This window comes from Carcharodon carcharias, chromosome X (assembly GCF_017639515.1).
Source record: "Carcharodon carcharias isolate sCarCar2 chromosome X, sCarCar2.pri, whole genome shotgun sequence".
NCBI lineage: Eukaryota > Metazoa > Chordata > Chondrichthyes > Lamniformes > Lamnidae > Carcharodon > Carcharodon carcharias.
In genome coordinates, this window is record NC_054507.1 from 27,489,632 (window position 1) to 27,512,131 (window position 22,500).

Consider the following 22,500-nt stretch of genomic DNA (forward strand, 5'->3'; position numbering starts at 1 on the left):
CGAGCAGCTGAAGATGTTACAGCCGCCCCCAGGTCGCCTGTATATCCAGCGAGGTGTCCGCATTCTCCGTTTACCCAGGGTGTCAGAGCTTGGAGGGCCTGGCCTAGCCGGTCACAAACAGGTCCAGGCAGAGGGCGGATGGCTGCGGGGGGGGCGGCTGGGGGTCATCCAACCCGACTGTCCGCCCTTCTTCCCCAGCCAGCTGTCCCTGGGGTGGGGGCAGGCAGTGTCTGCCGGCACGATCGAGGTCTTCTGCGACCGATGGGCACCGTCGGCGAGGATGGGGGGCATCGTGGACCCCCCCATTATCCACCCCCACTCAGCGCCACATTTCGATTTGAGTTAGATGAGCTTCCTTCGAGATTGTGTTCTTAGTTGCACGGTCACTTTGAGGGGCCATCCCCTTGTTTGTGTTGTTTAAATTGGCAGTTTTATGGGTATACTCAGAAGTGGGTATAAATAGAGACTACACATACTTTCCCGTGCAGCCGGAGATGTCACACTGACCCCCCCAGGTGGTCTGCATCTTCAGCAGCCTTGAGGTGTCCGTATTCTAAGTTTACCCACGGCTTGTCAGGATTTCTGTAGGCCTGTCCAAGACTGCTCATAAACAGGTCAAACGCAACGGGCAGCTGAGGGAGCAGGAGATCACGAAAAATAGGAGCAAGAGTAGACCGCACGGCCAGTCGAACTTAATATCTGTTCCCGCGATGAACACCAGGCAGCAAGAAATAGGAACTGGGGGGGGGGGCGCGGTGGTAGACCATTCGGCCCATCGAGCCTGCTCCGCCACTCAATACCGTCCCGGCTGATCTCGGGCTTCGACTCCACTTTCCCCGCTCCGCTCCCCGTATTCCCCGAGACCCCACCCCCCCCGAAAAACCCGTCCGCCCCAGCTTTAAACGTATTCGACAATGGAGCGTCCGCAGATTCGCCACCCTTGGAGTGAAAAAAGTTCCTCATCTCGGTCCCAAATGATCGTCCCCTTATCCTGAGACCGTGTGTCCCCCCACCCCCCACCCCCTCCCCGCGCTTTAGACCAGCAGCACGGACCCCTTCAGAGTCTTGCGGGTTTCGACGAGATCCCCCTGTCGTTCTTCTAAACCCCCAGAGAAAAATGGACCCGATTTACTCAGCCCCTCACCGCAAAACACCCCCAAAACAGCAACCCTTGTTGGCCCTGCCTCTCTAGGCTGTGTCCCCGGAGAGGAGGAGAACAGAGCATGTCATCGACCCCGGGAACGTTATCTTAATTCCGGTCAGCTCTCGTCAAAGCTTCGGATTTTTGGCCCAGAGCCACCGGGAGATGGGGGTCCGTCAGTAGGAGGTAGGCAGACACAACGCTGAATTCTGAGAACGAATCCACGATGGAGGGAACGTGTCGGGATCCAGGTTAGTACTCCGCCTGCGGCCTTCAGGTCGATTTCACGGGGGCAGAGTTTCAACTGGGCATCGGTGACCACCTCTCGTTCTTCCAAACTCCCAACGGGTCCAGGGCCCAACCTGCTCAACCTTTCCCCGTGAGACAAACCCCCCCCCACCTCTTCGTCCCAGGGATCAGCCGAATGAACCTTCTCCGAACGGCCTCCAATGCCAGTACGTCCCACCCTCCCTTAAGGGGAAGTGGTGACGCAGCGGTAAAGTCACTGGCAGAGTTATCCAGAGGCCCAGGCGAATGCTCTGGGTGTTGGGTGTGGGGCTGAGGGGGTGGGTGGTGGACACAGGTTCAAATCCCACCACGGCCGCTGGTGGAGTTTAAAATTCGATCGGCAAAGTCTGGAATCGAGAGCCAGTCTCAGTCACGGTGACCGTGACGACGATCATCGATCGTCACAAAGACCCGTCTGGTTCGTTAACGTCCCCTTTACGGGGAGTGTTGGGGGGGGGGGTGTGGAATCTGCCATCCTTACCCCGTCTGGCCCTACACGTGACTCCAGACCCCTCCTACCCACCCACCCACACACACACACACACGATGCGATTGACTCCCAATTGACCATAAGACGGAGGAGCAGAAGCTGGCCATTTGGCTAATCGAGTCTGCTCCGCCATTCAACGAGATCGTGGATAACCCTCAGCTCCACTTTCCTGCCTCTTCCCCATAACCCCTTGATTCCCGGACTGATTAAAAATCTGTCTGTCTCGGCCTTGAATATACTTAAGGACCCAGCCTCTCCAGCCCTCTGCGGTAAAGAGTCCCACAGACTGACCACCCTCTGAGAGAAGGAATTCCTCCTCGTCTCTGTCTTAAATGGACGACCCCCTTACTCTGAGATTATGTCCTCTGGTCCTAGACTCTCCCACAAGGGGGAAACAGCCCCTCAGCATCTACCCCTACCCCCCTGAAACTCAGATGTATCGAACTGCTGCAAAGTCAAGGAGGAACGAACTCCTCCCCCCGTCGCAAACCCCCACCCCATGCGACGAAGACCGAGGTTCCGAACCTTGCGTGGCTCATGCACCGGGACGCCCAGATCCCTCGGTACCGCAGCGGTTCTGCAGTCTCTCTCCGTTCAGGCGATACAGCGAGCGGCGGTCAGCCTCAGCGGGAGAGTGGGGGGGGGGGTGGGAGGGGCTGTTGGAGCAGTGGGGGTGCGGGGGAGGGGAGGGGGAGGGGGGGTGCGCGCACGATCCTGCGGCTGACGTTTGATACCGAACGGACGCGGCCGACACTCACCGCTACACGTGAAGTCGTTGAGCAGGGTCCGGACCCCGCGGCACGAGCAGTTGACCCGTCCCTCCGGAGTGAGGAGGCACAGGTCCTGGCACCCTCCGTTCATCACCTTGCAGGGGGATAGTTTGCCTGCGGGGGGGTGGGGGGGGAGGTTTGAAGGAGAAACACAGACACGCATTAGGACAGCTTATCCGGAGGCATTTTTCCTTTCACCCGCCGACACTCCTGGGGCAGGGAAGAGTCGGAATAAGAAAGGGAAAACGAGGGAGCCGGTGGGATGGGCAATTGACGTCGTTGGCTTAGCACAACATTCCCAGGGAACGATGCAGTCTGACCCTGAGGCACACAAGGAGATGTTAGCGGCGGGGGGGGGGGGGGGAACAGCGGAGCAGATTAGTCAGGGGGGTTAGTTTAAGAAGTCTCACAGGAGGAAGGGAAAGACAGAGAGACGAGACAGAGCGAGAGACGAGACAGAGCGAGAGACGAGACAGAGCGAGAGACGAGACAGAGCGAGAGACGAGACAGAGCGAGAGACGAGACAGAGCGAGAGACGAGACAGAGCGAGAGACGAGACAGAGCGAGAGACGAGACAGAGCGAGAGACGAGACAGAGCGAGAGACGAGACAGAGCGAGAGACGAGACAGAGCGAGAGACGAGACAGAGCGAGAGACGAGACAGAGCGAGAGACGAGACAGAGCGAGAGACGAGACAGAGCGAGAGAGACAGAGCGAGAGAGACAGAGAGAGAGAGAGAGACAGAGAGAGAGAGAGAGAGAGACAGAGAGAGAGAGAGACAGAGAGAGAGACAGAGAGAGAGACAGAGAGAGAGACAGAGAGAGAGACAGAGAGAGGGAGGGGGACTTGGAGAAGGTTACAGAGATAGGGAGGGTTGTAGGGGACTGGAGGAGGTTACAGAGATAGGGAGGGGTGTAGGGACTGGAGGAGGTTACAGAGATAGGGAGGGTTGTAGGGGCTGGAGGAGGTTACAGAGATAGGGAGGGGTGTATGGGCTGGAGGAGGTTACAGAGATAAGGAGGGTTGTAGAGGGCTGGAGAGGGGGTTGCAGAGACAGGGAGGGTTGTAGAGGGGCTGGAGAGGGGGAAACAGAGACAGGGAGGGACGTGAGCAGCAAGGAGCAGCCTTTGAGAATGGGGTTTCCCATGCATTACCCCTCTCCTACCGCACCCCCCCCGCCCCAACACAGCCCCGATCCACCCCAGACCCCACTGGACAGAGAAGGTCAAACGGAAGGTGGAACACACACATACCTGATGGAGAGCAATGGTTAACATGCAGAGGTTGAACATGACCATGAGAGTACTGGGTTGGAAGATCACTGGTACGCAGCAATGAGAGACAGAAGAGCAGACAAATGGTTGACTACAGTGTTAGACTGAGAGTGCTAGCTCTGCGTTACTTCACAAAAGTAAAGGTCCTGCATCACAACGGCGATTAACTCACGAGCGTGGGAATCTCCCTGGGCGTTGGGGGGGGCTGCGGGGGTGTGGGGGGTGGTGGGACGGACACGGGTTCATATCCCACACACGGCCGCTGGCGGAAATTTAAATTCGATTGATAAAATTGGGAATCGAGAGCGGGTCTCAGTCACGGTGACCGTGACGACGATCATTGATTGTGGTAAAGACCCATCCCCTTTGGTGGGGGGTGGGGGGGAGCGGAAATCTACCGTCTTTACCCTGGTCTGGCCCTACACGTGACTCCAGACCTACACAGACACACACACAGACACACACACAGACACACACACAGACACACACACACAGACACACACACACAGACACACACACACACAGACACACACACACACAGACACACACACACACAGACACACACAGACACACACAGACACACACAGACACACACAGACACACACAGACACACACACACAGACACACAGACACACAGACACACACACACACAGACACACACACACAGACACACACAGACACACACAGACACACACACACAGACACAGACAGACACACACACACACACACACACACAGACACACACACAGACACACACACAGACACACACACAGACACACACACAGACACACACACACACACACACACACACACACACACCCAGGGGTTTGAGGTGAGTAAAGGTCCGACAGGGAGAAGCTCGTTCCTCTGGGCGGGGAGAGGGAGGTCTGGGGAGGGGAGGAAGAGTCCAGAGCGAGAGGGGGGAAGGGCCTTAAAATTGGGAGCCAGGCCGTTCAGGAGTGACGACAGGAAGCTCCTCCTCGCACAGAGAGGGGAGCGGGAAGCTGGAACCCGCTTGGCTTGGCCTCCCAACACCGCTCCCCTCAAACCGCCACCACCGCGCCGCCACCCCCGCACCCCCCCCCCCCCCCCCAAAAAAAATGCTGTCGAGGTTGGGGGTCAATTGGGGATTTCAATACAGAGGTTCATAGGTTTTTGCTGGGTAAGGGGGGGGGTAGGGGTTGAATGGGCTCCTCCTGTTCCCGTGTAATAGGCTCGAGGAGGGGGCTGAATGGCCTCCTCCTGTTCCTGTATGAGGCTTGAGAGGGGCTGAATGGCCTCCTCCTGTTCCTGTGTAACAGGCTCGAGGAGGAGGAGGGGCTGAATGGCCTCCTCCTGTTCCTGTGTAACAGGCTCGAGGAGAGGGGGCTGAATGGCCTCCTCCTGTTCCTGTGTAACAGACTCGAGGAGGAGGGGCTGAATGGCCTCCTCCTGTTCCTGTGTAACAGGCTCGAGGAGAGGGGGCTGAATGGCCTCCTCCTGTTCCTGTGTAACAGGCTAGAGGAGGAGGGGCTGAATGTGGGACTCGCTCCCGCGGGGAGTGGGGAGAATGTGGGACTCGCTCCCGCGGGGAGTGGTTGAGGCGAATAGTGTCGATGTATTGAAGTGGGGGGGGGAAGTTGGATAAACACAGGAGGGCGAAAGGAATAGAAGGATATGGTGATGGGGGTGAGATGAAGTCGGGCGGTTGGAGAGGTGGGGGGGGGTGGTGGGGGGGAGGTGGGGGGAGGCTGGTGCGGAGCAGATGGGCCGAATGGCCTGTTCCTGTGCTGTGAAACTCGACGCGGATCTCGCTTTCTCTGCCCCTGGTTCCCCTGCTGGCCCCCAGCGCACCCTCCCCGAGTCGCTCAGCTACTCACAGTTGTTGGTGTCGTTGGCCACGGCGATGATGCCCATCGGCTGCTGTGGGATGTCGGCACGCAGCACCCTGAGGTGCCCCCCGGTGTACTTGTCGGCCCGCAGCACAGCTCTCCGCACCCAGTCGGTCCAGAAGATGTAATCACCGTAGACGGCGAGGCCGAAGGAGTGGACCGGCTCCGACTTCAGGATGACCTGGTGGGTGGGGGGCAGGAGGAGGTGAAAGAGGGGGTGGGGGTGGGGTCAGCATTGAACAGCGAGTCTGCACCGGCGCATGTGCTCCGCATCACTCCTTGACCACGGGGAGAATGCGGGACTCGCTCCCACGTTCTCCCCGCGGGAGCGAGTCCGACATTCTCCCCACTCCCCGTGGGAGCGAGTCCCACATTCTCCCCGCGGGAGCGAGTCCGACATTCTCCCCACTCCCCGTGGGAGCGAGTCCCACATTCTCCCCGTGGGAGCGAGTCCCACATTCTCCCCGCGGGAGCGAGTCCCACATTCTCCCCGCGGGAGCGAGTCCCACATTCTCCCCGCGGGAGCGAGTCCCACATTCTCCCCACTCCCCATGGGAGCGAGTCCCACATTCTCCATGCGGGAGCGAGTCCGACATTCTCCCCACTCCCCGTGGGAGCGAGTCCCACATTCTCCCCGCGGGAGCGAGTCCCACATTCTCCCCGCGGGAGCGAGTCCCACATTCTCCCCGCGGGAGCGAGTCCCACATTCTCCCCGCGGGAGCGAGTCCCACATTCTCCCCACTCCCCATGGGAGCGAGTCCCACATTCTCCCCGCTCTCTGGGTAAAGAAGTTTCTCCTGAATTCCCCTGATTGGATTTATTAGTGACTGTCTTATATAGAGATGGCCCCATGAGTTCCAGTCTCTTTCCTGCCTCCCCCACAGTGGAAAGATCTTCTCTCCGTATCCCCAATCGACACCCTTTTGTAATTTTAAAGACCTCAACCACGTCACCCCCTCAGCCTTCCCTTTTCTAGAGAAAGAGCCCCAGTCTGTTAAGTCCTTATGGTTATAAACTGCTCAGTTCTGGTATAATTCTAGTAAATCCTATTTCACCATATCCAGTATCTCTATATACTTTTGTAACATAGTTCTGGTTGCTAGTGCTCCAAGTGTGGTCTAACTGAGGTATACGGAGACCAGAACTGTGCACAATGCTCCAGGTGTGGTCTAACCCAGGGATACGGAGACCGGAACTGTGCACAGTGCTCCAGGTGTGGTCTAGCCGAGGGATACGGAGACCGGAACTGTGCACAGTGCTCCGAGTGTGGTCTAACCCAGGGATACGGAGACCGGAACTGTGCACAGTGCTCCGAGTGTGGCCTAACCCAGGGATACGGAGACCGGAACTGTGCACAGTGCTCCGAGTGTGGTCTAACCCAGGGATACGGAGACCGGAACTGTGCACAGTGCTCCAAGTGTGGTCTAACCCAGGGATACGGAGACTGGAACTGTGCACAGTGCTCCGAGTGTGGTCTAACCCAGGGATATGGAGACTGGAACTGTGCACAGTGCTCCGAGTGTGGTCTAACTGAGGTTTGACGCGAGTGTAACACGATCTATTATTCCATTCTATTCCTCGTCAAAGACTCATAGCCCGCTGTCCTGCAGACACTGATGGAGCAAGGAAGAGAAGGACGTGGTGATGGGGTGAGGGAAGGGAGGGGGTGGAAAGGAGCAGAAACACTGGTCAGGAGCAGACGGGCCGAATGGCCTGTTCCTGGGTGGTGAGATTCCATCCCTCTGACCGCAGTCGCCTGTCACAGCCCGAACTCACTGACCAGCCCCGATGTGCTGCCCTGAGGTTTGTCAGGCGAGGGTGGTGGTGGTGGTGGGGGGGGGAGGTTTCAGCTCTGGGGTGGAGCGTGTGGTCTGGGGAAGCCCTCGGACCTCCTGTCCACCCCGCTCCGGCCAGCTGTCCCTCCCCGGGGAGCGAGGGAGAGTAGGGGTTCAGCCACTCACCTGCCTGTTGGAGCCGTCGTACTCACACCTCTCGATCTTGTCGAGTGTGGCGTCCGAGAAGTAGAGTTTCTCAGCCTGGTGGTCGATGGCCAGGCCGTTGGGGGTGCGGATGTCAGTGCCGATGATCACAAAGACGCTGGAGCCGATCAGCGTCGACCTCATGATGCTGGGGTGCTCCTCGTTCCAGTTCGTCCAGAACATCAGGCTGAGGGAGGAAGATGAGGCTCACATTATACCTGAAGTTTCACTGAATTATACCCCTCCCAATCTCTGTAACCTCCTCCAGCCCCTACACCCCTCCCTATCTCTGTAACCTCCTCCAGCCCCTACACCCCTCCCTATCTCTGTAATCTCCTCCAGCCCCTACAGCCCTCCCTATCTCTGTAACCTCCTCCAACCCCTACACCCCTCCCTATCTCTGTAACCTCCTCCAGCCCCTACACCCCTCCCTATCTCTGTAACTTCCTCCAGCCCCCTACACCCCTCCCTATCTCTGTAACCTCCTCCAGCCCCCTACACCCCTCCATATCTCTGTAACCTCCTCCAGACCCTACACCCCTCCCTATCTCTGTAACCTCCCCCAGCCCCTACACCCTCCCTATCTCTGTAACCTCCTCCACCCCTACAACCCTCCCTATCTCTGTAACCTCCTCCAGACCCTACAACCCTCCCTATCTCTGTAACGTCCTCCACCCCTACACCCCTCCCTATCTCTGTAACCTCCTCCAGCCCCTACACGCCTCCCTATCTCTGTAACCTCCTCCAGCCCCTACAAGCCTCCCTATCTCTGTAACCTCCTCCAGCCCCTACACCCCTCCCTATCTCTGTAACCTCCTCCAGCCCCTACAACCCTCCCTATCTCTGTAACCTCCTCCAGCCCCCTACACCCCTCCCTATCTCTGTAACCTCCTCCAGCCCCTACACCCCTCCCTATCTCTGTAACCTCCTCCACCCCTACAACCCTCCCTATCCCTGTAACCTCCTCCAGCCCCTACACCCCTCCCTATCTCTGTAACCTCGAGGAGGTTGGGAGCTGAATGGCCTCCTCCTGCTCCTGTGTCACAGGCTCGAGGAGGGGGGAGAGGGGCCTCCTCCTGTCCCGGTCGCTCGAGCATCTGCGCCAGCGCCGCTCTTACTTGAGGCACTCGTCCAGGACGAACGCCCGGGGGTGGTCTTCCCCCGACATGGTGACCACGGTCTCTCGCTCGAACGCCCCCTGGCGACTCTGGTCTATGCTGTGGCGGGTGATGGTGGAGGTGGTGTAGCTAGTCCAGTACAAAGCGTCCCAGGCCCGGTGGTAGGCAAGGCCCTCGACCGATCCGACATCTGTCAACACAAGCAGCAGGACGAAGGTGGGGGGGGGGTCATTCACAGAGCCACCTCGCAGTATAACATCGGCCCATCCTGTCCATGCTGTCCCCTTTTAACATCTACCCAGTTCGTCCCCACTCTCCCCCACCCCACCTACCCGCCCCCATCTCCCTGCAATCTTTCCCCTTAAAGTATTTTGGACAACGCTAACACAGCACAAGGATAAAGCCACTCGGCCCATTGTAAGATCAATCCAATTAGTCCCCACTCTCACCCCCGCTCCGTCATATCCCTGCAAACCTTTCCCCCTTCGACTATTTTTCCGATCCCACCCCCCCCCACTTTGGAAAGTTCCTATTGAATCTGCTTCCACCGCCCTTTCAGGCAGCGCCTTCCAGATCGCAACAACTCGCTGTGTTTATAAAAAATAATTCTCCTCATCTCCCCCCCACCCCACCCTCTGGTTCTGTTACCGATTCTCTTCAATCTGTGTCCCCCTCTGGTTACTGACCCTCCCACCACTGGAAACAGTCTCTCCCTCTCTACTCTACCCAAACCCCCCCCCCACCCTTCGTGATTTTAAAGTCCTCGATCGGGTCACCCCCTCAGCCTTCTCTTGTCTGGAGAGAAGAGCCCCAAGCCTGTTCAGTCTTTCCTGGCAGGGATAAGCTCGTGCATCTAGCATCATCCTTGTTAACTGTTTGTTCTGGACCTTTGCCAGTGCCTTCATAGGCTGGCGAGCAGAACCACACACGGAAAAATAGTCCACTTTGGGCAGGAAGGATAAAATGGGGAGAGATGTTGCAGAGCTCTGAGGTGCAGAGGGATCTGGGTGTCCTAGTGCATGAATCACAAAAGGTTAGTAATGCAGGTACAGCAGGTAATTAGGGAAACTAATAGGATGTTAGTGTTTATTGGGAGGGGATTGATTACAGATGTAGGGAGGTTATACTTCAGTTGTACAGGGCACTGGTGAGACCACATCTGGAGCACTGTGTACAGCACTGGTCTCCTTATTTAAGGGAGGGTGTAAACGCGTTGGAAGCCGTTCAGAGAAGGTTTAACCAGACTAACGCCTGGAACGGGCGGGTTGTCTCATCAGGAAAGGTCGGACAGGCTGGGCTTGTATCCGCTGGAGTTTAGAAGAGTGAGAGGCGACTCGATCGAAACCTATAAGATCCTGAGGGGGGTCTCGACAGGGTGGGTGCGGAGAAGATGTTTCCTCTTGTGGGAGAATCTAGAACAGGGGGGGGTCACTGTTTAAAAATAAGGGGGTCGCCCATTGAGGACAGAGACGAGGAGAAATGTTTTCTCCCTCCGAGGGGGGTGGGGGTGACTCTCTGGAACTCTCTTCCTCGAAAGGCGGTGGGAGCAGAGTCTCTGAATGTTTTCAAGGCCGAGGTGGATGGATTCCTGATTGACAAGGTGGGGGTGTTGGGTTACTGGAGGGAGGCGGGAATGTGGGGTTGAGGTTACAATCGGATCCGCCACGACCTGACTGAATGGCGGAGCAGGCTCGAGGGGCCGAGTGGCCTGCCCCTGCTGCTAATCCGCACAGTCATATGTTCCAAGTAAGGCCCAAGGTGTTGAAGATGACACCGAGCAGGAGGGAGCCGTTCTTCCCCTCCAGCCTGCTCCCCCCGTCCCATCCGATAAGATCGCGGCTGATCTCCTACCAAGACTCCACTTTCACCGCCCTATCACCTCGATTCCCTCGGCGCCCGATAATCTATCACTCTCGCAGTCCCGGATATACTCGTCAACGGGGCATCCACCGGGGTAGAGAATTCCAAAGATTCACCAACATCTCCCGAGTGAAGAAATCGCTCCCCCCGCCGGCCGACCGTCTCAGTCCGAAATGGCCGAGCCCTGATCCTGTGACTGTCACCCAACCCCCACAACGCACCCACCCCGCATTATAAACTCTCCAACTGGGGCGGGGAGAGAGATTCTCGGCATGCAACCCGCCCAAACCCTTTCAGAATTTCAGACCCGTTGGCAGGATAGCCTCTCGTTCTCCTGAACGCCGGAGAAGATCGGCCCGCTCTCCCGGGTACGGCGATCCCTCTCATCCCGGGAGTCAGTCTCCTGGACCTTCTCCGTGCACCTTCCAAGGGCAACTGTGTCCTTCCTTAAGGATTGGTGGGGTGGGGTGGGGGGGGGGGTGGTTAGTAGAGTGGAAAAACTGGGCACAGCTCCCCCAGGCACAGTCTCACCAGCGCCCCCTGTAAACGGCAGCAGGAATTGCTTCCCCAAACTCAGACGGTGCCGCGCTCACCGCCTCAGAGCGGGCAGGAGTAGGGGTCAGCGCAGATGAACTGCGGGTTGGTTTGTAACAGGCCGGTCTGAAAGAGCAGCAGCCGCTGCTGCCGTTATCAGGTCCATTAAAACTACTTCAGGCTCATCCTGACGATGAACAACGCCTGCTAAGTACACATTTACACCGAGGCCAGGGACCTCTGAGCGCAGGGAGGGGGAACAGCTCGGGATTCTGCTCCTCACTGCACACGGCAAACACAGCCCTGAGCTAAAGCAAACAGGTCACCTCCAGGGATAGGGCGTGGTGGGGGGGGGTGCGGGGGTGGTTTGTAGGGGACTGCATGAGGTTACAGAGATAGGGAGGGTTGTAGGGGCTGGAGGAGGTTACAGAGATAGGGAGGGTTGTAGGGGACTGGAGGAGGTTACAGAGATAGGGAGGGGTGTAGGGGCTGGAGGAGGTTATAGAGATAGGGAGGGGTGTAGGGGCTGGAGGAGGTTACAGATATAGGGAGGGGTGTAGGGGCTGGAGGAGGTTACAGAGATAGGGAGGGGTGTAGGGAACGGAGGGGAGGTTACAGAGATAGGGAGGGAGGACGAGGAGGGATTTGAAAACCAATTCCGCTCCCTCTGGGTGACGAGGGAAGCTCCTGCAGCTTCCTCATGTCGGGGGAGATCAATGAATAACGAAATGCCAAACACCAGGGCTCATAAAAATGTCAAATCAGCATCTGGGGCGTTGCGAAGCTGGAGATTACGGGTTTCCCTTCCTGATGCTGTCGGGAGCACCAGGAACTGGCACTTCCACCCTTCCACTGGCACCTAGCGCAGCTGGGGCTGAAACACCCAGCAGGGTACGTGATCGAGCGACCGGGAGAGCGGGAGAGACACAGAGAGAGAGAGAGAGAGAGACCGGCCGGGACTCGCTTCCACTTGAGAGAGAGAGAGAGAGAGAGACGAACGCCTGGGGAGAGAGAGAGAGAGAGAGAGACGCACACCTCGGGAGAGGGGGACAGAGACCGGCTGGGACTCACTTCCATGTGAGACAGAGAGAGAGAGAGAGAGACGAACACTTCGGGAGAGAGGGAGAGAGACCAGCCGGGACTCAATTCCACGTGAGAGAGAGAGAGACGAACGCCTGGGGAGAGGGAGAGAGACCAACTGGGATTCGCTTCCACGTGAGAGAGAGAGAGAGAGAGAGACGAACGCCTGGGGAGAGGGAGAGAGACCAGCTGGGATTCGCTTCCACGTGAGAGAGAGAGAGAGACGAACGCCTGGGGAGAGGGGGAGAGACACCGGCCGGGACTCGCTTCCACGTGAGAGAGAGAGAGAGAGACGAATGCCTGGGGAGAGGGAGAGAGACCAGCTGGGATTCGCTTCCATGTGAGAGAGAGAGAGAGAAGAACATCTCGGGGAGAGAGGGAGAGAAAGAGAGACAGAGAGACGAACGCCTGGGGAGAGAGGGAGAGAGACCAGCTGGGATTTGCTTCCATGTGAGAGAGAGAGAGAGAGAAGAACATCTCCGGGAGAGAGGGAGAGAAAGAGAGACAGAGAGACGAACGCCTCAGGGAGAGAGAGAGAGACAAACGCTTCAGGGAGAGAGAGAGAGAGAGACGAACGCCTCAGGGAGAGAGAGAGAGACGAACGCCTGGGGAGAGAAAGAGAGACGAACGCCTGGGGAGAGAAAGAGAGACGAACGCCTGGGGAGAGAAAGAGAGACGAACGCCTGGGGAGAGAGAGAGAGAGAGAGAGAGAGAGAGAGAGAGACGCACACCTCGGGAGAGGGGGACAGAGACCGGCCGGGACTCACTTCCACGTGAGACAGAGAGAGAGAGAGAGAGAGAGACGAACACTTCGGGAGAGAGGGAGAGAGACACCGGCCGGAATTCGCTTCCATGTGAGAGAGAGAGAGAGACGAACGCCTGGGGAGGGAGAGAGAGAGATCAGCCGGGACTCATTTCCACGTGAGACAGAGAGAGAGTCGAACGCCTGGGGAGAGAGAGAGAGAGATCGGCCGGGATTCGCTTCCATGTGAGACAGAGAGAGAGAGAGACGAACGCCTGGGGGGAGAGAGAGAGAGAGAGAGAGAGAGACGAACACGTCGGGAGAGAGGGAGAGAGACCGGCCGGGACTCAATTCCACGTGAGAGAGAGACGAACGCCTGGGGAGAGGGAGAGAGACCAACTGGGATTCGCTTCCACGTGAGAGAGAGAGAGAGAGACGAACGCCTGGGGAGAGGGAGAGAGACCAGCTGGGATTCGCTTCCACGTGAGAGAGAGAGAGACGAACGCCTGGGGAGAGGGGGAGAGACACCGGCCGGGACTCGCTTCCACGTGAGAGAGAGAGAGAGAGAGACGAATGCCTGGGGAGAGGGAGAGAGACCAGCTGGGATTCGCTTCCATGTGAGAGAGAGAGAGAGAAGAACATCTCGGGGAGAGAGGGAGAGAAAGAGAGACAGAGAGACGAACGCCTGGGGAGAGAGGGAGAGACACCAGCTGGGATTTGCTTCCATGTGAGAGAGAGAGAGAGAAGAACATCTCGGGGAGAGAGGGAGAGAAAGAGAGACAGAGAGACGAACGCCTCAGGGAGAGAGAGAGAGACGAACGCTTCAGGGAGAGAGAGAGAGAGAGACGAACGCCTCAGGGAGAGAGAGAGAGACGAACGCCTGGGGAGAGAAAGAGAGACGAACGCCTGGGGAGAGAAAGAGAGACGAACGCCTGGGGAGAGAAAGAGAGACGAACGCCTGGGGAGAGAAAGAGAGACGAACGCCTGGGGAGAGAAAGAGAGACGAACGCCTGGGGAGAGAAAGAGAGACGAACGCCTGGGGAGAGAAAGAGAGACGAACGCCTGGGGAGAGAAAGAGAGACGAACGCCTGGGGAGAGAAAGAGAGACGAACGCCTGGGGAGAGAAAGAGAGACGAACGCCTGGGGAGAGAGAGAGAGAGAGAGAGAGAGAGACGCACACCTCGGGAGAGGGGGACAGAGACCGGCCGGGACTCACTTCCACGTGAGACAGAGAGAGAGAGAGAGAGACGCACACCTCGGGAGAGGGGGACAGAGACCGGCCGGGACTCACTTCCACGTGAGACAGAGAGAGAGAGAGAGAGACGAACACTTCGGGAGAGAGGGAGAGAGACACCGGCCGGAATTCGCTTCCATGTGAGAGAGAGAGAGAGACGAACGCCTGGGGAGAGAGAGAGAGAGAGATCGGCCGGGACTCATTTCCACGTGAGACAGAGAGAGAGTCGAACACCTGGGGAGAGAGAGAGAGAGAGATCGGCCGGGATTCGCTTCCATGTGAGACAGAGAGAGAGAGAGACGAACGCCTGGGGGGAGAGAGAGAGAGAGAGAGAGACGAACACGTCGGGAGAGAGGGAGAGAGACCGGCCGGGACTCAATTCCACGTGAGAGAGAGAGAGACGAACGCCTGGGGAGAGGGAGAGAGACCAACTGGGATTCGCTTCCACGTGAGAGAGAGAGAGAGACGAACGCCTGGGGAGAGGGAGAGAGACCAGCTGGGATTCGCTTCCACGTGAGAGAGAGAGAGACGAACGCCTGGGGAGAGGGGGAGAGACACCGGCCGGGACTCGCTTCCACGTGAGAGAGAGAGAGAGACGAACGCCTGGGGAGAGGGAGAGAGACCAGCTGGGATTCGCTTCCATGTGAGAGAGAGAGACGAACGCCTGGGGAGAGAGAGAGAGACGAACGCCTCAGGGAGAGAGAGAGACGAACGCCTCAGGGAGAGAGAGAGAGACGAAACCCTGGGGAGAGAGGGAGAGACGAACGCCTCGGGGAGAGAGAGAGAGAGACGAACGCCTCGGGGAGAGAGAGAGAGACGAACGCCTCGGGGAGAGAGAGAGAGACGAACGCCTCGGGGAGAGAGAGAGAGACGAACGCCTCGGGGAGAGGGAGAGAGACGAACGCCTCGGGGAGAGGGAGAGAGACGAACGCCTCGGGGAGAGGGAGAGAGACGAACGCCTCGGGGAGAGGGAGAGAGACGAACGCCTCGGGGAGAGGGAGAGAGACGAACGCCTCGGGGAGAGGGAGAGAGACGAACGCCTCGGGGAGAGGGAGAGAGACGAACGCCTCGGGGAGAGGGAGAGAGACGAACGCCTCGGGGAGAGGGAGAGAGACGAACGCCTCGGGGAGAGGGAGAGAGACGAACGCCTCGGGGAGAGGGAGAGAGACGAACGCCTCGGGGAGAGGGAGAGAGACGAACGCCTCGGGGAGAGGGAGAGAGACGAACGCCTCGGGGAGAGGGAGAGAGACGAACGCCTCGGGGAGAGGGAGAGAGACAAACGCCTCAGGGAGAGGGAGAGAGACAAACGCCTCAGGGAGAGATAGAGAGAGAGACGAACGCCTGGGGAGAGATAGAGAGACGAACACCTGAGGAGAGAGGGAGAGAGACCGGCCGGGACTTGCTTCCATGTGAGAGAGAGAGAGACGAACGCCTCGGGGGGAGAGGGAGAGAGAGAGAGAGAGACGAACGCCTGGGGAGAGAGGGAGACGGACACCTCGGGGAGAGAGAGAGAGAGAGAGAGAGACAAACGCCTCGGGGAGAGAGGGAGACGGACACCTCAGGGAGAGAGAGAGAGAGAGAGAGAGAGAGAGAGAGAGAGAGACGAACACCTCGGGGAGAGAGAGAGACGAACACCTCGGGGAGAGAGAGAGACGAACACCTCGGGGAGAGAGAGAGACGAACACCTCGGGGAGAGAGAGAGACGAACACCTCGGGGAGAGAGAGAGACGAACACCTCGGGGAGAGAGAGAGAGACGAACACCTCGGGGAGAGAGAGAGAGACGAACACCTCGGGGAGAGAGAGAGAGACGAACACCTCGGGGAGAGAGAGAGACGAACACCTCGGGGAGAGAGAGAGACGAACACCTCGGGGAGAGAGAGAGACGAACACCTCGGGGAGAGAGAGAGACGAACACCTCGGGGAGAGAGAGAGAGACGAACACCTCGGGGAGAGAGAGAGACGAACACCTCGGGGAGAGAGAGAGACGAACACCTCGGGGAGAGAGAGAGACGAACACCTCGGGGAGAGAGAGAGACGAACACCTCGGGGAGAGAGAGAGACGAACACCTCGGGGAGAGAGAGAGACGAACACCTCGGGGAGAGAGAGAGACGAACACCTCGGGGAGAGAGAGAGACGAACACCTCGGGGAGAGAGAGAGACGAACACCTCGGGGAGAGAGAGAGACGAACACCTCGGGGAGAGAGAGAGACGAACACCTCGGGGAGAGAGAGAGACGAACACCTCGGGGAGAGAGAGAGACGAACACCTCGGGGAGAGAGAGAGACGAACACCTCGGGGAGAGAGAGAGACGAACACCTCGGGGAGAGAGAGAGACGAACGCCTCGGGGAGAGAGAGAGACGAACGCCTCGGGGAGAGAGAGAGACGAACGCCTCGGGGAGAGAGAGAGACGGACGCCTCGGGGAGAGAGGGGGAGACGGACGCCTCGGGGAGAGAGGGGGAGACGGACGCCTCGGGGAGAGAGGGGGAGACGGACGCCTCGGGGAGAGAGGGGGAGACGGACGCCTCGGGGAGAGAGGGGGAGACGGACGCCTCGGGGAGAGAGGGGTGACGGACGCCTCGGGGAGAGAGGGGGAGACGGACGCCTCGGGGAGAGAGGGGGAGACGGACGCCTCGGGGAGAGAGGGGGAGACGGACGCCTCGGGGAGAGAGGGGGAGACGGACGCCTCGGGGAGAGAGGGGGAGACGGACGCCTCGGGGAGAGAGGGGGAGACGGACGCCTCGGGGAGAGAGGGGGAGACGGACGCCTCGGGGAGAGAGGGGGAGACGGACGCCTCGGGGAGAGAGGGGGAGACGGACGCCTCGGGGAGAGAGGGGGAGACGGACGCCTCGGGGAGAGAGGGGGAGACGGACGCCTCGGGGAGAGAGGGGGAGACGGACGCCTCGGGGAGAGAGGGGGAGACGCACGCCTCGGGGAGAGAGGGGGAGACGGACGCCTCGGGGAGAGAGGGGGAGACGGACGCCTCGGGGAGAGAGGGGGAGACGGACGCCTCGGGGAGAGAGGGGGAGACGGACGCCTCGGGGAGAGAGGGGGAGACGGACGCCTCGGGGAGAGAGGGGGAGACGGACGCCTCGGGGAGAGAGGGGGAGACGGACGCCTCGGGGAGAGAGGGGGAGACGGACGCCTCGGGGAGAGAGGGGGAGACGGACGCCTCGGGGAGAGAGGGGGAGACGGACGCCTCGGGGAGAGAGGGGGAGACGGACGCCTCGGGGAGAGAGGGGGAGACGGACGCCTCGGGGAGAGAGGGGGAGACGGACGCCTCGGGGAGAGAGGGGGAGACGGACGCCTCGGGGAGAGAGGGGGAGACGGACGCCTCGGGGAGAGGGAGAGAGACGAACGCCTCGGGGAGAGGGAGAGAGACGAACGCCTCGGGGAGAGGGAGAGAGACGAACGCCTCGGGGAGAGGGAGAGAGACGAACGCCTCGGGGAGAGGGAGAGAGACGAACGCCTCGGGGAGAGGGAGAGAGACGAACGCCTCGGGGAGAGGGAGAGAGACGAACGCCTCGGGGAGAGGGAGAGAGACGAACGCCTCGGGGAGAGGGAGAGAGACGAACGCCTCGGGGAGAGGGAGAGAGACGAACGCCTCGGGGAGAGGGAGAGAGACGAACGCCTCGGGGAGAGGGAGAGAGACGAACGCCTCGGGGAGAGGGAGAGAGACGAACGCCTCGGGGAGAGGGAGAGAGACGAACGCCTCGGGGAGAGGGAGAGAGACGAACGCCTCGGGGAGAGGGAGAGAGACGAACGCCTCGGGGAGAGGGAGAGAGACGAACGCCTCGGGGAGAGGGAGAGAGACGAACGCCTCGGGGAGAGGGAGAGAGACGAACGCCTCGGGGAGAGGGAGAGAGACGAACGCCTCGGGGAGAGGGAGAGAGACGAACGCCTCGGGGAGAGGGAGAGAGACGAACGCCTCGGGGAGAGGGAGAGAGACGAACGCCTCGGGGAGAGGGAGAGAGACGAACGCCTCGGGGAGAGGGAGAGAGACGAACGCCTCGGGGAGAGGGAGAGAGACGAACGCCTCGGGGAGAGGGAGAGAGACGAACGCCTCGGGGAGAGGGAGAGAGACGAACGCCTCGGGGAGAGGGAGAGAGACGAACGCCTCGGGGAGAGGGAGAGAGACGAACGCCTCGGGGAGAGGGAGAGAGACGAACGCCTCGGGGAGAGGGAGAGAGACGAACGCCTCGGGGAGAGGGAGAGAGACAAACGCCTCGGGGAGAGGGAGAGAGACAAACGCCTCGGGGAGAGGGAGAGAGACGAACGCCTCGGGGGGAGGGAGAGAGACAAACGCCTCAGGGAGAGATAGAGAGAGAGACAAACGCCTCAGGGAGAGATAGAGAGACGAACACCTGAGGAGAGAGGGAGAGAGACCGGCCGGGACTTGCTTCCATGTGAGAGAGAGAGAGACGAACGCCTCGGGGGGAGAGGGAGAGAGAGAGAGAGACGAACGCCTGGGGAGAGAGGGAGACGGACACCTCGGGGAGAGAGAGAGAGAGAGAGAGAGAGACAAACGCCTCGGGGAGAGAGAGAGACGGACACCTCAGGGAGAGAGAGAGAGAGAGAGAGAGAGAGAGAGAGAGAGACGAACACCTCGGGGAGAGAGAGAGACGAACACCTCGGGGAGAGAGAGAGACGAACACCTCGGGGAGAGAGAGAGACGAACACCTCGGGGAGAGAGAGAGACGAACACCTCGGGGAGAGAGAGAGACGAACACCTCGGGGAGAGAGAGAGACGAACACCTCGGGGAGAGAGAGAGACGAACACCTCGGGGAGAGAGAGAGACGAACACCTCGGGGAGAGAGAGAGACGAACACCTCGGGGAGAGAGAGAGACGAACACCTCGGGGAGAGAGAGAGACGAACACCTCGGGGAGAGAGAGAGACGAACACCTCGGGGAGAGAGAGAGACGAACACCTCGGGGAGAGAGAGAGAGACGAACACCTCGGGGAGAGAGAGAGAGACGAACACCTCGGGGAGAGAGAGAGAGACGAACACCTCGGGGAGAGAGAGAGACGAACACCTCGGGGAGAGAGAGAGACGAACACCTCGGGGAGAGAGAGAGACGAACACCTCGGGGAGAGAGAGAGACGAACACCTCGGGGAGAGAGAGAGACGAACACCTCGGGGAGAGAGAGAGACGAACACCTCGGGGAGAGAGAGAGACGAACACCTCGGGGAGAGAGAGAGACGAACACCTCGGGGAGAGAGAGAGACGAACACCTCGGGGAGAGAGAGAGACGAACACCTCGGGGAGAGAGAGAGACGAACACCTCGGGGAGAGAGAGAGACGAACACCTCGGGGAGAGAGAGAGACGAACACCTCGGGGAGAGAGAGAGACGAACACCTCGGGGAGAGAGAGAGACGAACACCTCGGGGAGAGAGGGGGAGACGGACGCCTCGGGGAGAGAGGGGGAGACGGACGCCTCGGGGAGAGAGGGGGAGACGGACGCCTCGGGGAGAGAGGGAGAGACGGACGCCTCGGGGAGAGAGGGGTGACGGACGCCTCGGGGAGAGAGGGGGAGACGGACGCCTCGGGGAGAGAGGGGGAGACGGACGCCTCGGGGAGAGAGGGGGAGACGGACGCCTCGGGGAGAGAGGGGGAGACGGACGCCTCGGGGAGAGAGGGGGAGACGGACGCCTCGGGGAGAGAGGGGGAGACGGACGCCTCGGGGAGAGAGGGGGAGACGGACGCCTCGGGGAGAGAGGGGGAGACGGACGCCTCGGGGAGAGAGGGGGAGACGGACGCCTCGGGGAGAGAGGGGGAGACGGACGCCTCGGGGAGAGAGGGGGAGACGGACGCCTCGGGGAGAGAGGGGGAGACGGACGCCTCGGGGAGAGAGGGGGAGACGGACGCCTCGGGGAGAGAGGGGGAGACGGACGCCTCGGGGAGAGAGGGGGAGACGGACGCCTCGGGGAGAGAGGGGGAGACGGACGCCTCGGGGAGAGAAGGGGAGACGCACGCCTCGGGGAGAGAGGGGGAGACGGACGCCTCGGGGAGAGAGGGGGAGACGGACGCCTCGGGGAGAGAGGGGGAGACGGACGCCTCGGGGAGAGAGGGGGAGACGGACGCCTCGGGGAGAGAGGGGGAGACGGACGCCTCGGGGAGAGAGGGGGAGACGGACGCCTCGGGGAGAGAGGGGGAGACGGACGCCTCGGGGAGAGAGGGGGAGACGGACGCCTCGGGGAGAGAGGGGGAGACGGACGCCTCGGGGAGAGAGGGGGAGACGGACGCCTCGGGGAGAGAGGGGGAGACGGACGCCTCGGGGAGAGAGGGGGAGACGGACGCCTCGGGGAGAGAGGGGGAGACGGACGCCTCGGGGAGAGAGGGGGAGACGGACGCCTCGGGGAGAGAGGGGGAGACGGACGCCTCGGGGAGAGAGGGGGAGACGGACGCCTCGGGGAGAGAGGGGGAGACGGACGCCTCGGGGAGAGAGGGGGAGACGGACGCCTCGGGGAGAGAGGGGGAGACGGACGCCTCGGGGAGAGAGGGGGAGACGGACGCCTCGGGGAGAGAGGGGGAGACGGACGCCTCGGGGAGCGAGGGGGAGACGGACGCCTCGGGGAGAGAGGGGGAGACGGACGCCTCGGGGAGAGAGGGGGAGACGGACGCCTCGGGGAGAGAGGGGGAGACGGACGCCTCGGGGAGAGAGGGGGAGACGGACGCCTCGGGGAGAGAGGGGGAGACGAACGCCTCGGGGAGAGAGGGGGAGACGGACGCCCGGGGAGAGGGAGACGGACGCCTCGGGGAGAGAGGGGGAGACGGACGCCTCGGGGAGAGAGGGGGAGACGGACGCCTCGGGGAGAGAGGGGGAGACGGACGCCTCGGGGAGAGAGGGGGAGACAGACGCCTCGGGGAGAGAGGGGGAGACGAACGCCTCGGGGAGAGAGGGGGAGACGAACGCCTCGGGGAGAGAGGGGGAGACGAACGCCTCGGGGAGAGAGGGGGAGATGAACGCCTCGGGGAGAGAGGGGGAGACGAACGCCTCGGGGAGAGAGGGGGAGACGGACGCCCGGGGAGAGGGAGACGGACGCCTCGGGGAGAGGGAGACGGACGCCATGCTGGGATGGGAGTGGGCCTTCCCGTGTGGCTGGAGCCCGGGCTTGGCCTCGCGGGTGGCCAACTCCACAGCCGGCGCCGGTGAGCGGCTGCTGCCGGGCAGCCGGGTGGCTGTGCCCCTGCTGGACGTGCTGGTCCTGGCGGCGGGGGTTTGGGGGGGGGGGGAGGGGCGGCCACGCCCTGGTGGCCCTGGTGCTGCTCAACCTGTCAGCCACCGACGGCCCTGCTGCTGGCCTGCCTGCCCTTCACCGCGGCCTCGGTGGCTGCCGCCCGCTGGGCCTTCGGCGGCCCCATGTGCCGGCTGGTCAGCTCCGCCGACACCGCCGGCTCGGCCGCCAGCGCCCTCACCCTGGCCGCCCTCTCTGCCCACCGCTACCGGGTGCTGGCGGCGCCGGCGGGTGTGCCGGGGAAGGGCGGGGTCTGCCGGCGTTGCCCGGCGGCCGCTCTGGCCCTGCCCGCCATCTGGCTGCTGGCCCTGGGCCTGGCCGCACCCCCCCCACCCCCCAGCTGGTCTACCGGCGGCTGAGGCCGGAGCCGGTGGCCAGCTGCCTGGCGCTCCTGGCCGGCGCGTCGGCCTACAGCGCCGCCCTCTTCCTGGCTGGTTTCGCCGGGCTGCTGCTCCTGGTGGGCTGCACGTACGGCCTGATCCTGCACCGCCTGCGCGCCGGGGGTGGGGGGGGGGGACCCGGCGGGGCCGGCACCACGCCTGGCTGGCCCGCGCCACGGCTGCCCTGGTGCTCTCCTTTGCCGCCAGCTGGCTGCCCTCCTATGCGCTCATGTTCCAGCTGGCGGGCGCCGCCGGCGGGGAGGGGGAGGGGGAGGCCAGGCTGCCGGTGGGGGGTGCGGGTGGCGCGACCACCAGGCCTGTCGGCGATCCCCCACACCACCCAACCCACCGCCACCGCCAACCGCGCCTGGCAACTCCGGGCGGAAACCCTCCAGAATCTCCGAGGGCCGGTGGGTGGGTGGAGGGGGGGGGGTGGTGCAGCTCAGGATGGTGCGGAGGGGGTGGGAGAGCACGGGGGGGGGGGCAGGGAAATTGGGG

General features: G+C 61.4%; 1 protein-coding gene across 1 annotated transcript in view; it reads right to left on the reverse strand.

The window, feature by feature from the left end:
* The window catches only part of LOC121273234 (low-density lipoprotein receptor-related protein 1-like), a 428,870-nt gene that overhangs the window by 117,842 nt on the left and 288,528 nt on the right, over positions 1–22,500 (reverse strand). The window contains exons 43-46 of the mRNA XM_041180254.1: positions 8,931–9,120; positions 7,795–7,999; positions 5,822–6,014; positions 2,678–2,803 (exon numbers count right to left, since the gene is read on the reverse strand). Coding sequence (XP_041036188.1) covers positions 2,678–2,803; positions 5,822–6,014; positions 7,795–7,999; positions 8,931–9,120 — 714 coding nt within the window. The remainder of the gene's footprint in view (positions 1–2,677; positions 2,804–5,821; positions 6,015–7,794; positions 8,000–8,930; positions 9,121–22,500) is intronic.